Below are 25,257 nucleotides of genomic sequence, written 5' to 3' on the forward strand. Positions count from 1 at the left end.
TGCTTCATCTTTCAAATGCCGAAATTGAATGTATTGCAGCAAGATGTAACCACTGCTACCAAAAAAGCGAAGGCAATGTGCTTTGATGCCGATGTGTTCAATCCCTTAACTTTCACAGAAGAGGCGGAAAGGGAAATCAACAACTTTATTCCCCCGTGAGTACATGGTATTACCCACATTATTTATGTTATAAATCTTAAATCAAAATAAGGGCTATAATTAAAGAACAAGTTTTTGTCTATATTCCATACATGAATGTATGTAAGCAGCTGTAAGTCTGTAGATATGAGAATCGACATTGTTAAATATGAAGAGGGTTTTTTCATTGTTGTCAAAATTACCAAAAAGAAGGTATCTATTACCAATGTTTCTGTAAAAGTTAGATCGAAGACTATCGTAAAGATTACAATTGAATAAAAAGTGTAATTCCTGTTCAACTTCATTCAAGTGGCAGAAGGGGCAAATTCGAAGATTTTTCTTGAGTTTTCGGTACTGTATGTTTGCCCGTTTCAATTTGTAAGCGATGGTTGCCAAGTCTGAATTTATTCAGTGTTTTTTTGTGATTCCTCGCGAAACGCCGAGCCGCGAGGTTTATAATCTCGTCGCAAGCCCGGGTCGCAAGCATCGCAAGGCCAGCGTGATTTCCTCTTGGCTATAAATCTATGGCGAGTTGGTTGGTGTCCGCCTTGACGTCATCCAGAGTAGTGACGTCAAAGCGCATTATGGGTTTCCAGGCAACCGATTGCCATCGACGACAAAGCTCTGTTATTCATGTAGCCTGTGTACAGCCTCACCTCAAAAACATCGCATTTGTTGGAGGTGAGGGGCGGCTGTACACAGGTTATTATTCATGAAGACGGTTTTTTTTCGTCTGTGAATTATGACAATGTTTACGGTCGGTAAATCACCCAATATCTCAGGTAAATAAAAGAGAACAGGAAACTCAACAAAGGTGGATTCAACAAGTGCCTGGAAATCCTCGCCGGGAAAGACTTACAAACAAAACTCCGCAAGAGCGAGGACGTCGACTTTAAATTCAGCGCAAGTAACGGCACAGCGAAGGCAAACACTGTCAACTAGACACAGAGGTTATACAGCGACCACAAATATGTAAAGAGTTAGCAACAAAATACTACAGTTACACTGCAAAAGAAGCCGACGAAGACATGGAACACCGACTGCCGACGTTTGTATTCGGTCAATAGAATTCGCAAGGAGAGGCAAGTTCACAGTCAAAATTATATTTTTCAATGCAACGATAGGAAGCAAGTATTACACCATCTGTAAAATCGACACGAGGAGTATCTTTGCAACAGACTGAGGACAGCCGATCAGCCTTTTCACCGTTTTACAGTAAGCTTTATTTTACAATGAACAGTTTACAACACCTATAATGTGTGACATGTAGGGAAGCGTTACATTTTGTAAACAAAATCCTTACTGGGGAGAATTTTTCGTTTAAGCTTACAATTTTCATTCAATTTCCTTCACAAGTAAAATATGTGTATGTATAGCTTTATACGTAAACCCAGCTGTGTCTTTTAAGTCAAACATGACAAAAATTTGTTATTGCTGGCCCCCTTTATTTTTGTTCCTATATTATTCGAAAATAACATCAGTATTTCGGATATCCTCAGAATGTTAGTGTGCGACATGGCTGCCATGCCAGGAACGTTAATTCCTTTCGCTGTTAGGGAAAATTTAACAGGTCACTCATAAAATTTCACTCTTTCAAAGAAGTCAGACAGAGGTGACATATTCACAGAAATAAAACATTTGTTCCATTGGCAGATGAAGATTGTTTCAAGAAATTAAACGACATGCAAGCAGATATTTATGTAGGGTATCCCATAAGATCAATCCATCCTGCACTTAGCTTTACGTTCACGATAGATGCATGTAATACAGGGAAAGTGTTCATTTGCCTCGTCTCAGTCTGGGAAATTAAAAATCTATGGCTCTGGCACTGTCTCAACAAGCTCATGCATGTTTAGAATTGAGACCAATGGAGAAACTGATCACCTTCAACATAACTTGTTTGTGGACATTTCATACAAATTCACTCTTGCATAGGGATTTGTTTCTTATGCACGTACACGAATAACTATGAACACTTGCCTAACTGGTAAAAAATTGGTACTTTTTACATGGATTCAGTTCTTTAAGCTGAATGCCCACACATACAATAATCATAAATCATGATCACTTTAGTAATTCTCATGAATTGCATCCTTAATGACATTGCTACTTGTAACTTTCTATTTCAGTGATTATGTTTGCACTTTACTGTTACAAACAATAGTTGTCAAGTGTGACTATGTACCACAAAAAGTGCAAACACTTTTATAGCTATACTTTGCCAAACAATAATTTTTTCCTCCAATTAGCAGCATTTAGTTGTTGTTTTCACTGCAGCATTATCTCCTAGAATTGCCATCCACTCACTTCTACTGACACATTTCACAAATAATTATTGCAGTTAAGGGTGAGTTTTTATTAAGCAAATGCAACTGAATATTAGCCGGCAGTTATCCACTATCACCCCCATTTCCTTTTGACTATAATTACACACATGTAGGAGGGTCAAATGGAGTGAACATGGGGGGATGGGACCTATGCAGCATTCGCTACCAACAGCAACCGCATTTAAATCTCAGAAGATCCTTTTTAAAGCCAGAGCACTAGGTTCAAATTTAATCCACAGGAGATTAAGTACGTCTCAGCTTCCAATATTGGATCCACCCTCCCCAGTTACATGATTTACTTCATTTCTCTCCTGTCCTCCCACGCCTTATGGGCTCCCCCCAAGCTTCGCGAGGTTCTGCTATACACGTTTTTCTAGTTTATATTGGTGATTATGTTCAAGCAATCACTTTTGTGACAGTCATTTTTGATTATTGAGTAGAATTTTAGTTTCTTGTTATTTCTTATTAGATTATATTGGTGTGAACTCAGTTCTTCACGTTTAGTTAATTGGATATTCTTTACATATGCTGAGGAGTTGTTATCATTTAAATACAATTCATTGAGATTGAATTGTTGCATAGGGTATTAACTTTTTTCAAAATACTCATATGGTTTTCTTAACCATATCTTTTGATATTTTTAAACAATGCTTGGCTCATAATGATCATCTTGTTTGTTTTCTAAATGTCTCCAAAATTTGATAATATTTACGTTAGTTATTTCCTTCAGTGGTAGTCGTCCAAGTTCATTTCTGCATGCAGCATTTGGACACTGTTTATTCACACCTAGAACTTGTTTACCGAATTGAATTTGTGTTTTTTCTATTATATCATTTTCCCATGAATTATAATCATCTTTATCGTAGATGCTCCAAACCTCAGAGCCATACATCAGAATTGGGAGATACAGCGAATTAAATAATCTGTTAGAAATATCTATTGGAAGTCTAAGAAAGTTAGGGTGCTGACGAGTGTTAAGGACATATGCGGTTCTTTGAAAGAAGGCTTCGTTAATGACAAAATTATTGAAATGACTGAGAACGAATTTATACATTATCAATCTCACATGATCGGTCATGTAGAATCGGTCACCATCGAAGAAGCCAGGGAATGTGTAGGGGAAGACCAAGAACTAACAAATACCACACTGAGAAGATCAAGACGAGCTAGGAAGAGGGCAAATTTTGACGAGTTTATGTGTTATGATGATTGACCAGGAGAGTTAAGGTTAGTTCTAATTAATGCTCATCCCACTCTGATGGATTGTGAATTTCGCTCAAATGCTTGAGATGATGTCACACAAATTGAAGTTTTGTTTTAGGTGTCTTTTTTTTTTCGGGAGGGAATTGAGGGCGGTGATAAGAGGGAAACAAATAAGGAAAACGTGTGGGAACATGGGAACATAGGGCAAGTTTGGAAGGGACCAAGGACCCCCCTGGGAGACCCTCGCCTTCCACTGAAAACAGTATAATATTCATCCCTGGGTATTGTTATTCATGGCATTATAATAAGTTATGGGGAATCAATCTGACCTGGGACAAGCCCAAGACAGACTGAATCTGGAACCCGACTAACTCGCTGGGGAGGGCGGGTGGGTCACCAATCACCTTTGTGTCGGACAAAGTGAAGTGAATGGGACAATGCGTGCCAGTGTTTCTTATTATATATACTCACTTCCATATCATTAATTAATTCCCAGGGATGACATTTACAATTCCGATGGAACGTGAATACTAAAGCTGTAGGCAACAAAGTGCAAACCGGGCCGGCGGAAACATTCAGAACACTCAAATTTCGGAAAGTGTACTTATTTCTAAGGGTTAACATCTCTTGCTAGCAGAATACAAGTCTACAGCAAATGAAAAGAAAATCTCTTTCTAAATATACTACCAAAACACTGAGAAACTACAGTTATTTTAAGCTGGTGGATTTTCAGAAATTTAAGCCCCCTCCCCCGGCCCCTAGCCCTGCTCGGTTCCAGCTTAAGTCTTACTCGGTGTAAAAACCGGGGAAGTTTTTCGTTTTTTGCCTTTTTATCTCCTATTTCCCTTAGTATAGCTCAGGTACCTTGACTTCTTTGAGTTTCTTTGTGTTATATCACTTACGAAGAATGCAAGTTCTTTTTTTAACAATACGAGCATGAGGCCGATTAGAAAGGTTTCTGAATGTAGCCTGCTGCCCTTAAAATTCAACACAAATGATGAATATGACACATACGGGGTACCAGCAAGTGGCTGCTTAACTCCCATGGGGGGGCGGGGGCGGTACTTGGGTTAATGATTGCTGGGTATGTGCTGCTGGCCTCTCTGAGCCCCACCCCATTGCAGTCTATTTTTTCGCCAATTACAGACCCCAACTTAGTCACTTTTTGGAAAATGTCTTTTTTGCGATCCCAACTTACTCACTTTCTATTTATGCATCTTTATGCCTTATTAAACAGACATGCTTTGACAAACGTTTCCTGGAGTTTAAAAAACCATATACCTATACCTGCCAGCTTTTTCTGGCTCAAATGCGTGAGATTTTCGCCATGCCATGATCGCGTGATTTTCGAAAACGTCCCAGCGTCTTCGGAGGATTTTTGATAATTTCCGAAGCCTTCTAAACTTTACCGAAAACTCCCGAAGATGTTCCAACGACCTTTGAGGACTAAAAGACACGATAACTTCAGCGTGTTTTAATTTCGTTAGGACACAAAGTCATCATTCAAAGCCTTTTTGGAATATATTTGTGGAAATCGAATTAAATTTTCGCTATTAATCATGTATTAAATGACAATTTGTGTGGATTTGTGAGTCAGGCGTGAGAAATTGTCCTTGATGCGCGAGATCGATCGATGTCGCGTATAATACGTGAGGGTTGGCAGGTATACAACCAAATATAATGCATTTCTAAGGTAAAGGAATCTTGGAGTTGTAGTGTAACTTCAGCTAATGCAATGCCTACCTCAGTTATCAATTTCCAAGAAGTCTTGATACTTCGCTTGATTTGTCACGACGAAAGGGTCTACAACGAAATCATACTTTGTATAAAGACAAGTTCACGTATAAAAGTCAGTTGTATTTTCCTACACAAAATAACAGGAATTCTATAAAACGTACCTGTGTTAAAGCAACAATCAACTCTTTTACGAAGAAAAAGTTGAACCTATGGGATTTTCCCCTCCTTTATAATGCAGCTTTCAATTTCACTTGGATCAAATTACGTCAACAGAAGTGAGGCAAGTGCTTCCAGAAATAGCTCCAAAATGCAGCCACCCATGAAAATTTGAAAACTTATAAAACATACGTGGGGCACATTAAATCTAATATACAGTTATTTTAAAATATTTCTCTAAACGAAATAACAAGAAACTCACAACAAGATCTTATAACAGATGCAGTAGCTTTTTGATGGAATCTTCCACTGAGGAAGTTGGTCAGATACTTCCTGTTTTTCTCCGAACACTGCCGGATATGCTTAGTGATAAGTGACCTTCTAACGAGAATCAAAATTTGTGTCACGGGGTCCAGAGGAGTTTCGTGTGAATAAATGAATTACTTATTTTAAGTCTCACCTCGAAAAATGTCTATACCTGTCGCTTAGCACGATTAATTAGCCCAATGGGATCTTTATGAATCTACTGTAAACGATTTCTTCGCTTCTTATCTGACCCAGATCACAGTCAGATCGACTTTCCGTATTTTATAGTGTAAGCCGATCTTACGAGCCCTCAGTCTCTTGGTTTGCGGTCTATAGAAAGTGTAACGAAACTGTAACGCGATCAAAATAACCCATTTTTTCAGAGGTTTTCGACGGGTTTTGATGCTCTAACGACAAACACATCTCCTCTGGACCCTGTGTGATTTGAAGTCAAATCGAACGTCACAGATTTGCTGTCATATGCGCTACCCCTGGGACAACCGTAATATTACGAAAGATAGTTTTCCTTCAAACTCCTCTCAATTTTCTATATCCGCCACAGTTTTATCAAAGGTGCTATGATTACACCATTACATGATATTGAGGCAGTTTGCCCGTTTCAATCTTCTACCGATCCCATCGTATCAACTTACCCACCCATCCCTCCCCGCTTCCCTCCAATCCTTACCTCTTTTGACGCCTGCTACGCAGCCTAGACAGATTCACTCTTTCCGTGCCCATCAGTGTAAGTAAACCGTTTAGGGGTTTTCTCCCTTCGGAGTGGGATTTCATTGATGATCCTGTTTGATCAATATCCATATTTTAAAAACCGGAAAAGAGCATGTGTGTGTGACGGGGATAGGTTCTTGGGTTACGCTTTAAAGTTTTATGCTACTTTAAAGTATTGTTTCAGGCCTGGTATTGTTTGGTAGCCAGTCTAGCACTGTAAGCAGCTGCTCAGATAAATGTAATCCCAAGTCACTGACGGATTACACTAGTAGTAATCAAATGTCGCCATCAGCGAAAGGAGGAAGCAAAAATCTGGTTTTGTGCTGGCTGTAGTGCACTGCCTAAGAGTAAAAAAAATTACGGTCCCATGCTTTTTTTCTGTTAAAGAATTTTTGAATTCTCACCCCTCCAGTCTCGGATGTTCTTGTTCGCCCGGCGATTTGCATTTGAGTCGGTACATCTTTAATAATTGAATGTCATTTATAGTATAACCGTGAAGCTTTTCTTTCAGATAATGAAAATTTCCCGGTGGGGTACTCCCTATAATGGCCTTTACGGGAAAGCTGCGCCTGAAGGGGTAACTTTTTCAGTCTTCAGGTGTATGAAAGGGACGGGGGGGGGGGGGGGGATTTCACTAGTTGAAGTATACAGCTATTTCGAGAAAGGTTGTCGCAAAAAAATGTGCAGGCGACAATCCCGAAAGGTAATATGGGATATGATCAATACACTGTTCCTGACACTGCAGCTGTCGAACCTACTTTTGTTCCTTTCTTTTAGCACTCGCAAACATACGTCCATGGCCTCTCATGCCATTTTTTCAAATTTCTTTAAAGAACAGTGAACTCAAAACCACCCACAATACCTTTCGGGATTGTCGCGTGCACCTTTTCCGACAACCTTTCTCGAAATAGCTGTATAAAAGGGAAGGGAAATCTGTCATTTCGGTCTGTATACAACAAGGCTCAAAAGGGCTCTGAGATGCATTTTATGGCTGTGAAAACAGAGCGAAGTGAAATTAGACCAATGACACAATATTTTATAATCCTTAATATGGGCGCGGTGCTTGAACGAATATTATTCATGGAGAAAAATGCAATGATTTCAATAGGTTGACCGACAGCTCCACAATACTGGTAAATCAGTTCAACAACCTAACACATTTTTAAGACCAAATGCAGTTTGACCGATGCCAGTCAAGCGCTTATGACAGAACCTTCTGATGATAATAAATATGACTTTTATTGCCCAGTCCAAATGAAAATTTTTTCGCACAACAAATTCAATGGTTACAGTGCACACATCTGATTGTAGAGTTCTGTATACATATGGTCATGTATAAACATCTAGAACGATGTTTAGTTTATCTATGATCATTATTATCTACAATTTACATCATATCTCACTACCCATATTTTTTCGTGTTTCTTTACTTCTAATTTCCCAACCCTCTCCTCTGTAAGTAGGTATGTATCCACGGTGATACAAAAAAGATGTTATTCTCAGGGGAATAAGTTTGCCCCTGATGTACATGAAGGATGAAAAATACACTCAGCCCGAAACATGGGATCAATTTTAGTACGAACCCTGAGAGTTTTCCAGGAAAAGTTCCTCTGTGTTACTTCAGCAAAAGTGATGATTTTTTAGGACAGAGAATGTTTTTCTTTCGACACCTGAAACGATGCATTTTTAACTTTACGATAAGCCAGAAATATCTAAGTTTATGAACAAAATCCTAAAATGTGCGTGACAATTCAAATGAAAGCTACTGAGCAGTACTTTCCTGTCCAATACTGCCGCACTGTTAAGGACCGTTAAGAGCAGTTGACGGATCGTACGTTCCGTACAAACGGTCAGTATTGCTAACAGTCCGTATTCTGAGCACATGCGGAGGGCGCATTTCATTATTACATAAGGGCATAGTGTGTTACGGTTCGTCCGATCCACGACACAGGCAAGATTGGGACCATGACAACCTTTATTACAAAGTGTAAATAGGTAATCACTCGATATCGATAGAATATTAAAACGAAACTGGTAATGAAACTAGTTACACTCAAACGGAACATACAAAATAAAAATGATTGGATGGTCAAGAAAGACCAAGGTACACATAATTTGTAAAACAGAAAGACTGTCAGACAAAAAGGAAATGAGTACAACAGATAACTACCCAGGGAGGGTAGGGTGGGAAGACTAGTAAATGCTGCTACTTATGACTGTTACTAGCTAAGCTATCTTGCAAGTTAGTCTATAAGATGCTGGGCCCTCAATTTATACAACTACCAAGCGTGCTTGTACTTTTACTGGTACTTAGTAATGGCTGTCTTAGACTCAGTACCCCCGATGTTTGATTTTTAGAACAGCATCTCTAGTACTGATGCTACCCTAAATACCAACCATGACACAGCTACGATTGGGACTATGACAGTCTTTGTCACAAAATGTAAATAGGTAATCACTCAATATAGATGCAATATTAAAACGAAACAGGTAATACAACTAGTTACACTTCAAACCCAAATTGAGTAGGTTGGGGAGTAGAAATGTTTGTAGTGAGGATAGACTGTAGCAATGGCACTAACAGATTGCAATCTAATGGCAACAGGGACCGTATGGTAAAGTAACACAGCATCCGAAAGCCAGTCCCCAAGCATTTTAATAAGTTCGACAGGAACCTGAGAATAAAAGGCAAAGGAGGCCCCTCCCCAACGGAAGGAGTGGCAAGCATGATCTTCGGCCAAAGGCCGAATGGCAGAGAGAATGGCACTTAACCTTTTTTAAAAACATGGGATAATTGAAAGGATTAAATCTGAGAGTGAAGAAAGGCAAAAGCCTGGGAGTCAGGCAATGCCTGACAGGTAAAGTGCACTAAGCCCTTTTAACTGCTGTAACAAGGCAAACTGGGGGGAGCCTGATATAAATGGCAGGGGAAGAAGAACCACCCCAGGGATAGCCCTTTTAACTGCCATAACAGGGCAAAGGGCGAAGTCTGGTATAAATGGCAGGGGAAGAAGAACCACCCCAGGGATAGCCCTTTTAACTGCCATAACAGGGCAAAGGGGGGAGTCTGGTATAAATGGCAGGGGAAGAAGAACCACCCCAGGGATAGCCCTTTTAACTGCCATAACAGGGCAAAGGGCGAAGTCTGGTATAAATGGCAGGGAAAGAAGAACCACCCCAGGGATAGCCCTTTTAACTGCCATAACAGGGCAAAGGGGGGAGTCTGGTATAAATGGCAGGGGAAGAAGAACCACCCCAGGGATAGCCCTTTTAACTGCCATAACAGGGCAAAGGGCGAAGTCTGGTATAAATGGCAGGGGAAGAAGAACCACCCCAGGGATAGCCCTTTTAACTGCCGTAACAGGGCAAAGGGGGGAGTCTGGTATAAATGGCGGGGGAAGTACCACCACCCCAGGGATAACCTTTTTAACTGCCGTAGCAGGGCAAAGGGGAGAGTCTGGCATAAATGGCAGGGGAAGAAGAACCACCACAGGGATAACCCTTTAACTGCCGTAAAAGGGCTAAGGGGGGAGTCTGGTATAAATGGCAGGGGAAGAAGAACAACCCAGTCATGGAACTGGATAATTTTACTCCAACATATAGTGACTAAACCACTAAACTAAGTAAAATCTGAACATAAGAGTTACTGGGAGGCATCAAAGGAATGTGCAGATTTAAAAGGGAGATGGCTCTTGCAAAGCATACCACAATATTTACCAAACATATAGCCCTGAAGGAGGCATCAAAACTAGAGCGCATGTTGAGGTGCAAGTTAATATGACCCAAAATGCTAGGGGTAAAGGGCTGTTTTTGGGCAGGGGGGGGGCATACGTTTGACCCGCTTAATCCCAGACAGTCTGTTACGAGAGACTGTAAGGGCGAATTGTCCAGGAGGGGATTAGGCAGGTTAAATTCCTTATGTAGAATACCAAGAATAATTATTTAGGTAATTGGGAATAGAAGTGGCCTTGAGACTGCGAGCTAGAAAGGCAGCATACTGACAAAAATGGGAAGATTGGGCTGGGAGGGGAGGGTAACCTATATGCTCACAAAACCAGAGATAACTAGTCCTGTGGGTGTGATATGATGCTTTAGTGCCCTCAGCAGAGGTGTGAGAGCGGTACTGATAAATTTCTTCTTGAAGTTACTGTGCCAGTTGTCCTTGGAGCCTGGAAAAAAGGAAATTGCAACTGCGTAAGGTAATATGCTGAGTCAGTGGAGTGCTGTCAGCAGGAGGTTGGCATGGTTGCACCTACTGGATGGAGGTGATGGTAGAACTGGCTACACATTTGCTAGGTTCATGTAAGCGAGACACTGAATCCGTAATGGTGTTGAGGTGACCCTAGACATACATAAACAGCTGTGAACCTAAAATTGTAAATTGCTGAGAGCCAAAACAGGAGTCTAAGCTAGTGCAAGCGTACTAAGAGAATGGGCAAACAGCTGCTAAATTATCACAGTGAATCATAAAAAAAAAATAGCAAAAACTGCAACTTATGACTCAGTTTGCTAGCAAAGCTATCTTGCAAGTGAGTCTATAAGATGCTGGGCCCTGAATTTATACGGCAAACTACTTGTACTTTTACTGGCACTTAGTATAAAAGGTGATCGTAAAAGCACTCGATAGTTTGTGAGTAAAATAACTTGATAAACCAAATGGAATAGTACTCAATTTATGTAAAACTTTGCGCTAAGGTAAAGGCTGTCTTAGTCCCAGTACCCCCCCCCCCATGTTTGATATCTAGAACAGCATACAAGCACTGATGCTAACCATTAATTCCTTGACATACAAGCTATATAGGCCATAAAGCAATTCAAACAAGTACCAGAAGAACGCTTCAACAGTACTATTCCTCGTTCTATGAGCCATAAACCAAAACAAGCGCGCTTTAAATGTAATAGTCTCCTCAACCTCCTCATTCCATAAGCTTAAAAGCAAAACAGGGGCTGTGCAAAAGTATAATATTCGTGAAGCAAGTGCATTTCAACAGACCTGTTTTGTAACAAGCGTGCTTTAAATGTAACATTCCTCGTTCTGTAAGCCAAAAACCACAAGAAGCGCGCTTCAAATGTAGTATTCCTCGTTCAACCCTTCAACTGGCAAATTTCTGGGAAGGTAAAAGCCACCAAAAATACTACCAACAAAGAATTTTATTTCTTGGCATTGATCTTGATGGTATGAACAGTCAAAATTGACTGAGACTCAACTTTGGTCAGCCATCAATAAATTCCAGCACATTCCGGAACATGAAAGAAATAAATTAGTTTTTATAAAAAAATATTTCATAAATAATAATTCAATTTTGCAAAAATTTGTAATACCAAAATAAAATAAAAATAACATAGCATAAAAACGAAAAATGAATAAAGAAAGAAAAAGAAACTAATTTTATCATCCCCGAGTATGAGAAAACAATATTTTCGCACAATTAATTTGTTGGGCGAGTCAGGGTCCATGCAAATGACAGTAATGAGTGAAGCTTGACCTCTAAAGTCAAAATAATTATATTAAAAAAAACTGGTCGCGAGGATGGGGGTTTTCAAGCTTTCAGTCAAACAGCCACCTCTTCTTATCATGTTTGCCATGAGTTTAATCATTTGAAGCTATTTGACAGTTATCCATTAATGATTTATGGCTCTGCGATGGTCTGAAATGTTAGTATTTATGTCAAGCCAAACAGGTAAATACTTTATGTCAAGCCAACATATTTTTCCCTATTTACATTACCAACATTATTTTGCTTACTTAAGGTGCATTGCTTTCTGGAAGTTGACATGAAGTACTTACAGACAAGGCTCTACGAAACAAAGAAGAGCTTAGGGACTCCTGTCTTTGGATTTTAGCGGACAATATTCACATTCGTAGTAGTTTCTATGCTGTTTACAGTTAGCCTAATATTTGAAATGTCTCCATGAGTTGCAAGAGGAGTTTGTGACTTTAGGAAAAGACTGAAATTCAAGCTAATTTACAGTCCCCTCTTGGCCGCCTGGTCGAGGATGGCAATCGCCGCTGTCACCATGATTTAGGTATCCCCTGTTGTGACGGTTCAATATTTTCTTTCTTCACTCTGTGTACTGAAATACTGTTCCCTTCCTATATTTCGAGCCCAAGCCTAATTTTTCAAAGACACTTCGAAGTTTGCTTGTGGGACTTGTTATTTCTGTAAACACTGTTTTGCAGCTAAATTTATGTGTCCAAGTCAAAGCTGAATAAATCAATTGCAAAGCTTTTGGTTCCGTCAGGCATGTCAGTGTCATGTCTGAGGTCTGAAACAGGCCGAGGAAGTCTGTGTAGATCTCCATGATCACAGGAATCACAACAGCCCCTCACATGAGGGGAGGCTGGAGGTTCTGGGCCCACAACAGACTCAACGAAGAAGAAGTGCATGTCTAATTTCCTTTCATCAGTAATGGCTTTTTTAACTGGCCAATCATTGCTCGTGCTCAAATCCTGGTACACAGGTGGGGGCCCAATCCCAAACCCAGAGCTCATAGAGAATGGTGGGAGCCCAGAACAAGGCTTTGGGTGCTGTTTCGCACACCAACTTAACAAGAGTTTAGTTTTGTTTGTGTTGCAGGCTAATTGCTAGACTGTTGCCATGGATTCATGAGCGAGCTCATGACATTCTGCTCTTTCATTATAAGAAGAACACGAGCCAACAGCTCAGTTTGGGAACGAGGCGTACATGTATGTAATTTGCACGGGAAATATCAACCTCACGTCTAGGCTACTTTCTAACTTTGTTAGAAGCTGATGTTGATCACCCCACTTTACAGTTTCTGGTCTGCAGTCTGCAGTCTGCAAATGTCATACACCGGTCTTTTTTGGGGGGGGGCGGAGTGGGGGGAGTATATTTTCCTTAAAGGTACCACGCATTCAGTACCAAAAAACCAAAATACCTATTGTTGAGGATTTTTTAAAAAAAGAAAAACTTGACAAAAATATGTTTCAAAAGGGTTTCCTATAAAGTTTACAGAGATTCCAACCCTCCCGTTTTGGCCGGAAACCTCTCGTTTTAGGCAAATATTTCCGGCCTCCTGTTTTCGCTTAATATTCTCCCGGTTTTTGAAACTCTTCCTAGCTAAACAAAGATAATGTTTTCTTTGAATAACCAGTTGTTTTTAACATGATTCTTTGTTCTTCTGTGGTTTCTCAGCCATTTTTACCCTTCTGGTATCCAAGCATGAGCCTACGATAATTTTGGGTGCCGTAATGCACTGATGTGATAGGGACCAATAGGCCTTAGCTTTCACTGCCTGTTAAAAACTCCACTATTTTCCATTGATTGTGATCTCAAAATGCAGGAAATGGCAACTTGGAGACACATATGTTACAATAATTATTGTTCCCAGGGAATGCCCCTGGACCCCCCTAGTGGCTTGCGCCTTGGGCACTCGTGGGCGCGGCTATGCCGCACCACAAACCCCCTTTTTTCAGTTGACGGGGTTGGAATGTCTGAGTTTATCACCGCATGATTACTCCAAACAGCTAGCAACATTTTTCAAAGCCAGTATAAAATATCGATCCAATGTCACACAAGCTTTGTTTTGAGACCAAGAAAGCAGAATGAACAGCGTAAGAACTATGAAGAAAAAGGTTAAAACCCTGGATACAAAATGGCAATTTTTGCTTCGCGTTACCTTTCAAGCTTGTAAATCCAGCATCTTTCCTCCACAGCACCATACACTCGAAAGTTCAACTGTTTAAACATTGAGCCTCGTAGTTCGCTGCAGAACTAATCGTAAAACACGGCCAGTCCCGCGTAAAATCCCCTAAATTATAACCAAAGCTGCAGGATCTTCGTGTTCCGTCGCCATTATTAAAGTTCACGTGCCGCTAAGGTCCATAATATATCGAAAATTTGACTAAAATTGATCAAACAAACAGCAAAATTGTCGCCCATGTTGTTCTCTTTTTTGACCCAGTCCCCACAGATCACCGAATACTTATGGCTGCCCGCTGACAATTTTTTCTGCAGGCCCCTTCCCGATCTTTCCCGATCGGATGAATTCGTTTGATTGCCAGTCAAGCGCGCTTCAAATGTAACAATCCTCGTTCTATAAGCCATAAACCACAAGAAGCGCGCTTCAAATGTAATATTCCTCGTGCTATAAGCCATATACCAAAACAAGCGCGTTTCGATCAAATGTAGCATTCCTCGTTCTGTAAGCCATGGTAAACTACAATAAGCGCGCTTTAGATGTGATATTCCTTATTTTATAATTCTATAAACGAAGCAAAAACACTAAGCACGCTCCATCGCTAAAAAGCCTACTCTAAATGGCAATAAATATAATATTCAGAGAGTAGCCAGGATGTTTTCAGAGGTACGCACAAAATTATCCCAAAATTCCCAAATCTAAATCCTGACATCGCACCCAAAGCACCCCACCTTCTTTTTCGCTCTGCACGCTCCAAGTGCAAATTCTGTGCCGTGATTAAATTTGAGGGTACGTTGTAAGGTAGGCTTTTTATGCTAGCATTTTCCAGGCGTTTCAGTAAGGTAAAAGTGCTTAGCATTAGTCGCATTTTCCCAGAAAAATATTATTTTTTCAGAAAAAATATTTTTTTTAAAGAGAAAACGAAGACTTAAAGTCAAATGCCGCCCAAATACAGGGGATTATTTTAATTCTTTATTAACACTGGCTATTAACTTTGTATACGTTATTATTATACCACTTGTTAGCGTTAAAAATAGATTAAAAAGAGCCTCTGTATCATGGAGCATTTAATGACTTCTTAGGGAGGAGACCGACCAGTTTACTGGAAAAGATGAAGCATTAAGGTGGAGCATTTCACTAGAGAAACAAAAGCATAATTTACAAAAGCCTATTGAATGCTCAAGCGTTTTTTCTGTATATAAATTAACGCAAGTAAGTTGTAAAGTTCGCTGTCGCCCTTTTTGGGTTCATTAACTGAAGCACGTCAATCGCTTATCCTAAATTAACCGAACAAGCTAATAAGCTAGGTAGTATCTCAGACTTTTGTTTACCAATGAGTGGTTTCTTTTTTAACGCTGTTTGCCACATTGACTTTAACCGACAGAAGCACCCTATGGTGACGTATAAAATCGTGCCCTACATTGTGGTCACTGTGAAGATAACAGTAAGATAGGCCTCTCACAACGCGTTCACTCTTTATACCGTCCTGATTGCTATCTACACGCTATTTCCCCGCCTTCATATTTAATTTTCTTTAAATATATCTGATCGAGATGCAAATGAATCTCATCGCTTCTCAGGAAATCGACATTCGGGCGTAGAACAAAAAAGTCCATTAGAAAAAGATATTTCAAAGAAACAAACCGATCACAGTTACATGAATTGAGGCAATTGTTTTATTTGTTTATTCGCTTTCTTATTTTATAAACTTCAGTTTATGTTGTGTCACTGTTTTTTTACCCACGGCTTTTTCAGGTACGCACGTGCGTACCGCGCGCACAGGTAGCTACGCCCTTGATATTCGCTACTCTGTAGGTATAAAGCGAAGCAATTGCAGTGCACTTCAACAGAAATATTCCTCCTTATATAAGCATATGCCTCTTCCTCACTGTATATCGATTACCGACACGAAGATCTAAGTTGTGAAGGGGTCAGTGACTGAGTTACCAGAGGACGAAACTTTCAAGGGACCTAGGCTCCACAGGTAAATAGTAAAGCTAACTAGTTGAGCTAACTAAAGTGGAGAAACTGAATTAAGTACTTGTATTCATACGCAAGGAAACAAATGAACTGTGCGACAGAAAAAAGGGTTATAGTTAAGGAAAAAGATAAAAGGTGTCGACGAGAGAAATCAGACTGAAACTTGATGGTAAAAACAACGTCGGGAACGCGAGAAGGCCTCGCTATGAAATAGCCGAAGCTCTAGTGAGACAATAAACCGGTAATACCGCTGGAAACGAATACCTTTCAGGACCGTGCGTGCAAACTTTTCAACTCCCTGCATCCTACAATCAAATCTTTTACAAATTTTGGGTCTTTTTCTAAACAGACCTTCATCAGATTTAAAAAAGCGTAAAAAAAAAATTGAAATTTAAAAAATTGTAGTAATATAATAGTTCTAAATACAGTTTTTAACCACAGGAAATAGTCCAGTTTCGAATTAAAAATCACTGCTGAATACAAACATTAACGACACATTCATACAGGGTTAGCCTCGACGTAAAGTAAAATATTCAGAAATTCTGGCAAGTAAGTGTTTAAGTGAAATTTGAATATACACAATAGACAGAGTAATAAACAGGTCTTTTTCCCTTTGGAATTTGTGGATATATTACTTCGGATAAAGGCTAATAGGCCTTTCCAGATTCTGCTCGGCAACTTTTTAGCAACTTTTAGGATTTGGATCAACTTTTTTTGTCAGAGACAACTTCTAGCAACTTTTCGGAAAACTAGCACTTTTTTGGTAACTTTTGGGCTATTTTGAACCAAAATGCTGAATAACCCCCCCCCCTCTTTTTTTTAATAAACAAGTTAAAATTCTCTTGGTTAAAATCCTAAACATCTTCTATTAAAACTCATATTTTTACCCTTTGAATGGGTATCATGTGGACATGGTAATTAATTACAAGAATTAAAATTGGGTTTGGGTAGCCTCAACCTCGGTCCCAAGGCTTTTCCCTTCTCATGGGGAGCGCCCCCCACGAGAAGGGAAAAGCCCTAGGAACGAGGTTGGGTAGCCTGTCGACTGTGTGTAAACAAAATGGGGGACGCCACGTTGTCTTCCAGATTGTTACACTTACTGTCTAACTTTTTGTAACTAGCCACTTAGATTCAACTAAAGGTTGCCTAATTTGTTGTAACTAGTTACTTAGTTGTACCTCAATGTTGATTACAAAGCAATTGTTATTAAAATTAGACATGCTGTCTTAAAGTACAAACATTAACCACAAGGGACTGCAAACGAATATGCCGAAGAACGTAGGATCTATAAAGAGCTGATCAGCAAAAATAATAATGTAAACATATTAAATTCTGCAAGCAGAATACTGCAATGCTACAATATGCCTATGCTGTCTTAAACATATTCGAGCAACTTTACAAAATTTTTGAGCAACTTTTTCAATTTTGAGCAACTTTTGAGCCACTTTTTGGCATATTTCTTAGCAGCTTTTTAGCTTTTTCGTAGCAGAATCTGGAAAGGCCTAGATGCTAAGGCTGTAAAAAATGCGTCCTCACTTCTTTGATTCAGCGGTCATAGCGAACTCGAAAATGGGCTATTAGGTAATTAATAGGTAATTCAAGTTTCTTTGTTAGTAATTTTTTAATGCGCACATTTTCTGCTATTTCTTTATTAGGGCATTTTTTTCTAGCTGAATTTATACTATATACACTGTATTTTATATTTTATTAGCAGATGTAGAGCTATTTTTTATGGAAGTACTTGATAAATAACAATTATTCACCGAAGTGGAGGTGGCTAGTCTTAGGTATTTACCGAATCGCGAAGCAGTGAGGTAAATATCCACGACTAGCCACCGACACTGAGGTGAATAATTGTTTTAGTATATACTAAAACAGTGAGATAATTGAGCACAAAAACGACGATTTTTAACTCAAATACTGTTGCCAACGATTACAATTTTGGCGCGTAATGACCGGGCGGCCGCGGCCGTCGCTTTTTCTTGCCGGCAACTAAAACTTTTGAAGGCATTTGTTTAGCTCTTGCGGGGAAATTTCTTCAAAAGGAGTTGTGAATTCTTTTTGTATTTAAAATCATTCTATAAAAAAAGATTATTAAATTTAGTTTTATGCTTATTTATGAACCACTCAACTAAATAAAGTAAGCAAGACTTAAGCTTCATTTGCATTTGTAAACAAAAAACTTTTTCACCGGTTTTATCGATAAATTCGTGTCAAAAAGACAAAGCTTTACCTGTTAAAACTTCCAATCCGAACTTCGTCACCTTCTTCGTGTATTTCGGAAACAGCTTGCTTGATTAGTTGTGAAATTTCTTTGTTTGTTTACGGCAGCAAACCAGGAAGGCATTTTGCTTGCAACTTACACGAGTTTGGCGTCGCTCGCTCCGAGGAACTGGAGGTGAATCAGTGAATAGTGCAGGATAGTCACTGATTGAGTAGCCAATCAGAGCGCGCGAAAAACACTATCCACTGTTTTAGTATATACTAAAAGGGTTTATTAACAGCATTACCACTATTACACCTTTTGCTGTTCATTACGAGAAAATACACAATCATTTGCGTGAAACGGCGATCAATAGTACGAAGATACATTCATTACCGCGAAAATACGAACATTTGCGTAGAAATCAGATTCAATTACGATTTTTGCTTTTTAATCAACATTCAATAACACTTTTGGGCATTCATATGCGTCATAGGGCATACAAAAGTGAGAAATATACTTTCATTAACGCCAACATCAAAGTCATTAACGCCATCTTGAAAGTCAATAGGGACAACTGACATACATTAAAGTGCAAACGCTATTTATTAACATTTTTAGCGAGGTTTTTGAGGGATATACAATTAACGGACTGAATTTCAGGTCAAATTTGTTTGAATTTCTATTGAATTTCTACTGTTTAATTTTTGTATATTAAATGTAAAGAACACTCAATTGATTATACAAGCGCATTAATGTTTGCCTTAGGGACGGACCATTAGAAAACTTATGACGGGGGGGCGAAGCACAAAAAAATATTCGCGCGAGGGAAAATTAAATGAAAAAAATTCTTGCACGCCAATTAATCCAAAAAAATATTCATGCTATGTCCAAAAAAAATTCATACAAGGAATCTGATAACGAAATAAATTCCTGCGGCTCGAAAATTCCCCTCCCCCCCCCATAACTTTTCTAATGGTCCGTCCCTTATCCATCCTAAGGTTTTCCAGGAATGCTATTGAATTGCAAACAGTGTCATAAAAATGTTAATGAATAGCGTTTGCCTATTGTCCCTAATGATTTTCGAGATAATGTTAATGACTCAAATGTTGGCGTTTAATACTGAAAGTATATTTTTCTCTTTTGTATGTCGAATGACACAAATGAATGCCTAAAAATGTTATTGAATGTTGATTAAAATGCAAAAATCGTTATTGAATCTGGTTTATGCGCAAATGTTCGCTTTTTCTCGCTAATGAATGTATCTTCGCGCTGTTGGTCGCCGTTTCACGCAAATGAATGCGTATTTTCTCGTAAGGAACAGCAAAAGGTGTAGTAGTAGTGGTAGCAGTAGTAGTACGCCTATCAAAACACGAGTAAATGTAAAACTACATTAGGGAATTAACCTAGTAACTGAAAACTGAGGTAATTTGACTTCAGTATTAGAGTGGAGACCTTTCTAGACACTAATAAACTTAAACCAATCTACCAAAAGAATCATAAAATACAACTGTGTAACTAACTAGTAATAGTTGACACTACAGCTGCCCCCGTTCTGTATTTTGTCAGTCAATAGTATTCTTGCTCGTTGTGTAGCTCTTTGAAATATACCGATTCATAATGAAGATTTTCACTCATATTCCATACAATAGGTGAGATAAATACAGGAAACGCAAGGTTCCATGCACAGTTTCAGCTCGATTTACACAGCTTTGAACAAAACATTCTCAGTTTCGAGAATATTTCATTCTAAACCATAGGAAAAGATTTAATTAGAAGTTGAATTTTTCGCTATTTCTCTTTCCCTTTTTCCATTCAGTTCATTTTATTTGCAGGAAAGTAAGGCTTAGAAATTAAAAGGACGTTTGATCGATTCACGCTAGCGCATTCTAGTCTTATTTGAAACTTTATAACGGAAGGACATCTGCAGGGAATAAGTCAGCACAGAATTTGGTTGTCGGCGAATTTCTGTAAATGTCCATCAATCTGCTAGTGATAAGCTAGCCGTTGTTCACTCGTCTTGCTTGTTTGGGGCTGAGTCCTGATCCCGGTCAAAGAGAGAGAAAGAGTGTCTGGCAAGGTTTCCAATATAAATCAAAGATTTGTGAACTCGTGTCTGGCAAACTCTCCAAGTGTTTGTATATACACAGTCAAACGCACCTTATAACGTCCCATGCGCTTAACGAGTGTCTTTTGGTCCATAACTTTTAAAACAACTGCTCCACAGAATGTCACTGCGTAACGAAGTATGACTGCACAATAAATGTCGCAAAATCTACCTGAGCGGTTCCTTCGGGATTTTCTGTCTTTATGTCATCCTAAGCATTTCGTACTTGCGGGCGCAAACAATAGAAACGTAATCATTACCTACCGATTCCTCGCGGCCTCAGTTCGAGCAAATGGAGATTTTTTCTAGTATATTGACTGTATATTTGAACTGTAAGTACTGTCCTTAATATACGCGCGAGTTACTAGGGTGCCTCCTAGGGATTTTGCCCAGAGGCGAAATCCCTGCGGGGGCAATAAAACAGTAGACACGTCTAAAGCGCCTGTGTCACATATGGTATAACAATGATTCCTGATATTTTTCAGGTGACTATAAAACAAGTTTCACGGCAAACAACTGGTCGTAAAATAAGCTACGAAAAGTACACTGTAATTTTAAGACTATAAAAGCTTTAACTTATTTTTTAATAGCATATAAATTCTTATTCCTGTTCCTATTAGCGTTTCGATTCTTGGGAGGAATGCTCCACCTCGTAATTGTGACAAATTAGAAACTGACTTCAACTTCAGGCAACTAGGTCTGGAACTGCTTCGCTGCATTCTTCATCATACCTATACAGTAACAACAACAACAAAAACAGCAAAAACAACCTTAGCAAACTTCCAGAAGAGAAGGATACTGATTTCAGCTAGTGAAAAAACATTTTGACAACTAACTTTTAAGAGTGCGCTCGATTTATCGTATTCCGGAATCAGAATACGCAAAAGTTTTGTACGGTAATTTTTGGACCATTTAAAGTTTATATAGATCAGAATACTTTATTTCAGTCATTTGTAAAGATATTCCAAAACAGTGAAAGCTAAAACAAGTGATTTCTAGAGAGTTTATTCCATTTATTCTTATTTGGGACGTTTAATAGGGTGAATCGAACACGCCCTTGAATCTGTTAGGGCAAAGGGTCACATTTAAACTGGTACCTTCAACCAACGACTAGACTTACTATAGATTTAAAGAAACTTGGATACCATAAATCCTCTATTAAGCCCCCTATCTAATAAGCCCCCCTTTTTAGAGAAAGAAAGTTATTAAACCCCCTCTCTCTTTCAAGCTCCTTCTCCCTTCTTATATAATAGACGTATAATAGATGTATTAATTTATCACGACTATAACACTTCATGTGGACTCATCATCTAATATGATTTTTTCACGAGCTGGAAGTTCGGATTTGATTTTGATCTTCGGTTTGATGACCTCCAACTTCATGTGCCTGAACTTTTCCACTTAGCGTTCTAGTTTTTTTATGGAGAAATGATTCCAAAATCTTCGCTTAATAAAATAAACCCCACTCTAAAACGTTCTTGAAATGAATAAACCCCCGGAAGGCTTAATAGAAGATTAACCATATCTAGAGACTTTCCTAAGCGACCACCCTCCTTAAAATAAGCGACCAGAAATTTGATCTCGAAATTTTGGGTCGTCGCTTACGTCAAGGTCGACTATAAGTTCCAATGGAACGAACTCAAACAGCGCCACCGACACACTGAAATGTAAAGAAATCATTAGATTTGAAATAAATTTTGTAGTTTTTAACTGCCAAACAAACTACCACAGTCAGACTTTTTTGTTGCTATCAACTTGACCTGTCATAAGCAGATTGACGTTATAAGTGGCATTGATTGAGTTAGATCGTTGCCATATAAGAGAAAAAACTAATTTCTAGTTAAAATGACGGTTACAAAAGCAGGGTTACGATCCCAGGTTTAAATATATCCCAAAATACCTTGCTTTTTAATCGATGCCTTCAAACTCGAGCGTTACGTCATCACCAATGAGAACAAACGGCGCCCAGTACTTAACTGCGCTAAAGCGGTCAGATTCTCTCATCGAATTCATGGCTTTATTCAGGGCCTCACTGGTACTTCGTCCATGTATTAAGTGTTGGTAGAAAACTTTCATGAACTCCATAGTAGCTTCGTCGTCGATCGCCCACAGGGACACCAGAACAGAACGAGCACCAGCACCCAAAAAAGCCCGTGCGATGCCGACCACACCCTCAGATTTGACCTCTCCCCGAGCACTATGACAACAACTAAGTACCACTAGTCTTGCCCTAATCTGCGCCTTTAGAACATCTTTCATAGTTAAGAGATAGTCCTCCTTGGCTGGATTCACAGATGATGAACGTGTTGTGTTAGGGGCCAAGGCAATTTCTCCTGTTTCCATTTTACCGTGAGCAGCAATGTGCACCAAAGCAACGGAGGAAATACGACGCAAAACTTCATCTTTTGTTGCCTGCTTTCCAACGAGAGGTACAGTTTGAAGTATTTCCCCAATCATCTGCACTTCTTTTTCGGCCCACTCTAACTGATCTAGCGTCCTTCCTTCATAAACTACCTCCTGTACCCACGGATCGCCGACGAGAAGAGCGCCAGTCTTGCTGTGCCAATCTGCTGGACTATTTTGGATTAATCGAAGACTAGAAAGTGAGGGAAGCAGACGAATTCTGAAAGTTTCACAGAGGTACTTTGATTTCAAGTCCATGAAAGCAGAATAAGGCGCCAAACACAGAGGTCCTTGTGGAACGACCACAACCTCATCGCCCTGGAGTAAGTCTTCTATAGGGTTTATAACAACATTGTAAAATGTTTGTAATGACTTTGTCTCAAAACATGTAGGATGAGACCTTGGCTTAATGGATCTTTTTTCTGCTAAGTTTTTGTCGTTTGGTTTCCTTAACGAGCGATCTTCACAATTAACATCAGCTCTCACACCTATTTCTTTATGTGTAGTTTCCAAAAGAGACTGGAAATAGGCTGTGACGGATATATCAATCAGTATTCTTCTAGTTTTGATTTCTTTTCCTTTCTCGATCACCCAGAGAACTATTCCTCCCTTGTTGATAGCTATGAAAGCTGTGTTTGATGGTAAGTAACTAGGAAAGTCACTTGGTCTTGCAGAAAGTGTTCCTATTTCTGGGCGTAGCCCTTTAAGACCATACTTGAACTCCAGAAGATCATTTAAAGCTTGTCCACGTCCTTGATCAGCAGTTAACAGTGCCTCGATGACTTTACCTTTTTTAAACTGCAGCTCCCATAGCCACAAATAGATCTCACCATACGTATTTTCAAGGGTAATCTTCCATTCGTCATTAGATATTAGATTTCCCCTGATGTGTTCGAAGACTATAATACTCTTCTTATAATACTGAACAGCTTTCTCGAAATCTCCAAGATTTCTAAAGGCGTTGCCAAGATTACCGTACACTATTCCTTCTCCTGCCCTGTCTCCCATTTCTTTCGAAATTTTGAGGTCTCGTCCATGGTACTCTATGGCTTTTTGGGAATTTCCAAGACTGTCATAAGCGTTGCCAAGATTACAGTACGCTACTCCTTCTCCTGCCCTGTTTCCCACTTCTTTCGAAATTTTAAGGTGTCGTTCATGGTACTCTATGGCTTTCTGGAAATCTCCAAGACTGTAATAGTCGTTGCCAAGATTACCGTACGCTCTTCCTTCTCCTGCCCTGTCTCCCACTTCTTTCGAAATTTTGAGGTGTCGTTTATGGTACTCTATGGCTTTCTGGAAATCTCCAAGACAGTTATAGGCCGTGCCAAGATTACCATACGCTTCTCCTTCTCCTGCCCTGTCGCCCACTTCTTTCGAAATTTTCAGGTGTCGTTCATGGTACTCTATGGCTTTCTGAAAATCTCCAAGATTTTTAAAGGCGTTGCCAAGATCACAGTACGCTCTTCCTTCTCCTGCCCTGTTTCCCACTTCTTTTGAAATTTTAAGGTGTCGTTCATGGTACTCTATGAATTTCTGGAAATCTCCACGACTTTTAAAGGGGTTGCCAAGATCAGAGTACGATCTTCCTTTTCCTGCCCTATCTCCCAATTCTTTCGAAATTTTGAGGTTTTGTTCATGGTACTCTGTGGCTTTCTGGAAATCTCCAAGACTGTCATAGGCGTTGCCATGATTACAGTAAGCTCTTCCTTTTCCTTGTCTGCCTTCCACTTCTCTGGATATTTTGAGGTCTCGTTCACGGCAGTCTAGAGCGTCCTGGAAATCTTTACAGTTGACTTTGGCGTCGTCATTATTCCCTTTTTCTTCCTCTCTCCTTTCTCCAACTTCATTGGCAATCTTGTTGGTGTTTTCAAGATTACAATTCGCCTCTGTTTGTCCTTTCTCGGCCATTCCAATAACAAATTGCAGAATAGATCTACTGCTTTTCCAGAAGATAGTTGTGGCTGTCACATTTTTGCTGGCTTTGCTATTTCAGCTCTTCTGCAAAAAAGTATAGATATGTTGTGGTTTCATTTTTCCGTTAATACTATTTCTCTTTATGTACGATAACGGAGTTGAAAATTAAATTAAAACCTAGAGTAAAAGCTTACCTAGAATTAGCTCCAGCATTATTTGATTTTGTCTATTGCAGTTGCATTTGGTTTGCCACAAATAGTGATCCTTCTACGTGTTTTTTAGCGTTGTGTAATATGACTTGATGGATTGGAGTTTTCTCTATAAAAAAAGGAAAAAAGACATTCTGTTTGGTAAGAATGATCCAAATTAAATAAGAAAATTAAAAAACAGAT

General features: G+C 39.3%; 1 protein-coding gene across 1 annotated transcript in view; it reads right to left on the minus strand.

Annotated features, from left to right (window-relative positions):
• LOC140922494 (uncharacterized) overlaps positions 1–24,859 on the minus strand; it is a 69,548-nt gene extending 44,689 nt beyond the window's left edge. The window contains exons 1-2 of the mRNA XM_073372472.1: positions 23,926–24,859; positions 12,871–12,883 (exon numbers count right to left, since the gene is read on the minus strand). Of these exons, the coding sequence (XP_073228573.1) occupies positions 12,871–12,883; positions 23,926–24,859 (947 nt within the window). The remainder of the gene's footprint in view (positions 1–12,870; positions 12,884–23,925) is intronic.
• Between the last annotated feature and the right edge of the window lie 398 nt (positions 24,860–25,257).

The sequence above is a fragment of the Porites lutea genome, chromosome 13 (assembly GCF_958299795.1).
Source record: "Porites lutea chromosome 13, jaPorLute2.1, whole genome shotgun sequence".
In the NCBI taxonomy this organism is placed as follows: Eukaryota; Metazoa; Cnidaria; class Anthozoa; order Scleractinia; family Poritidae; genus Porites; species Porites lutea.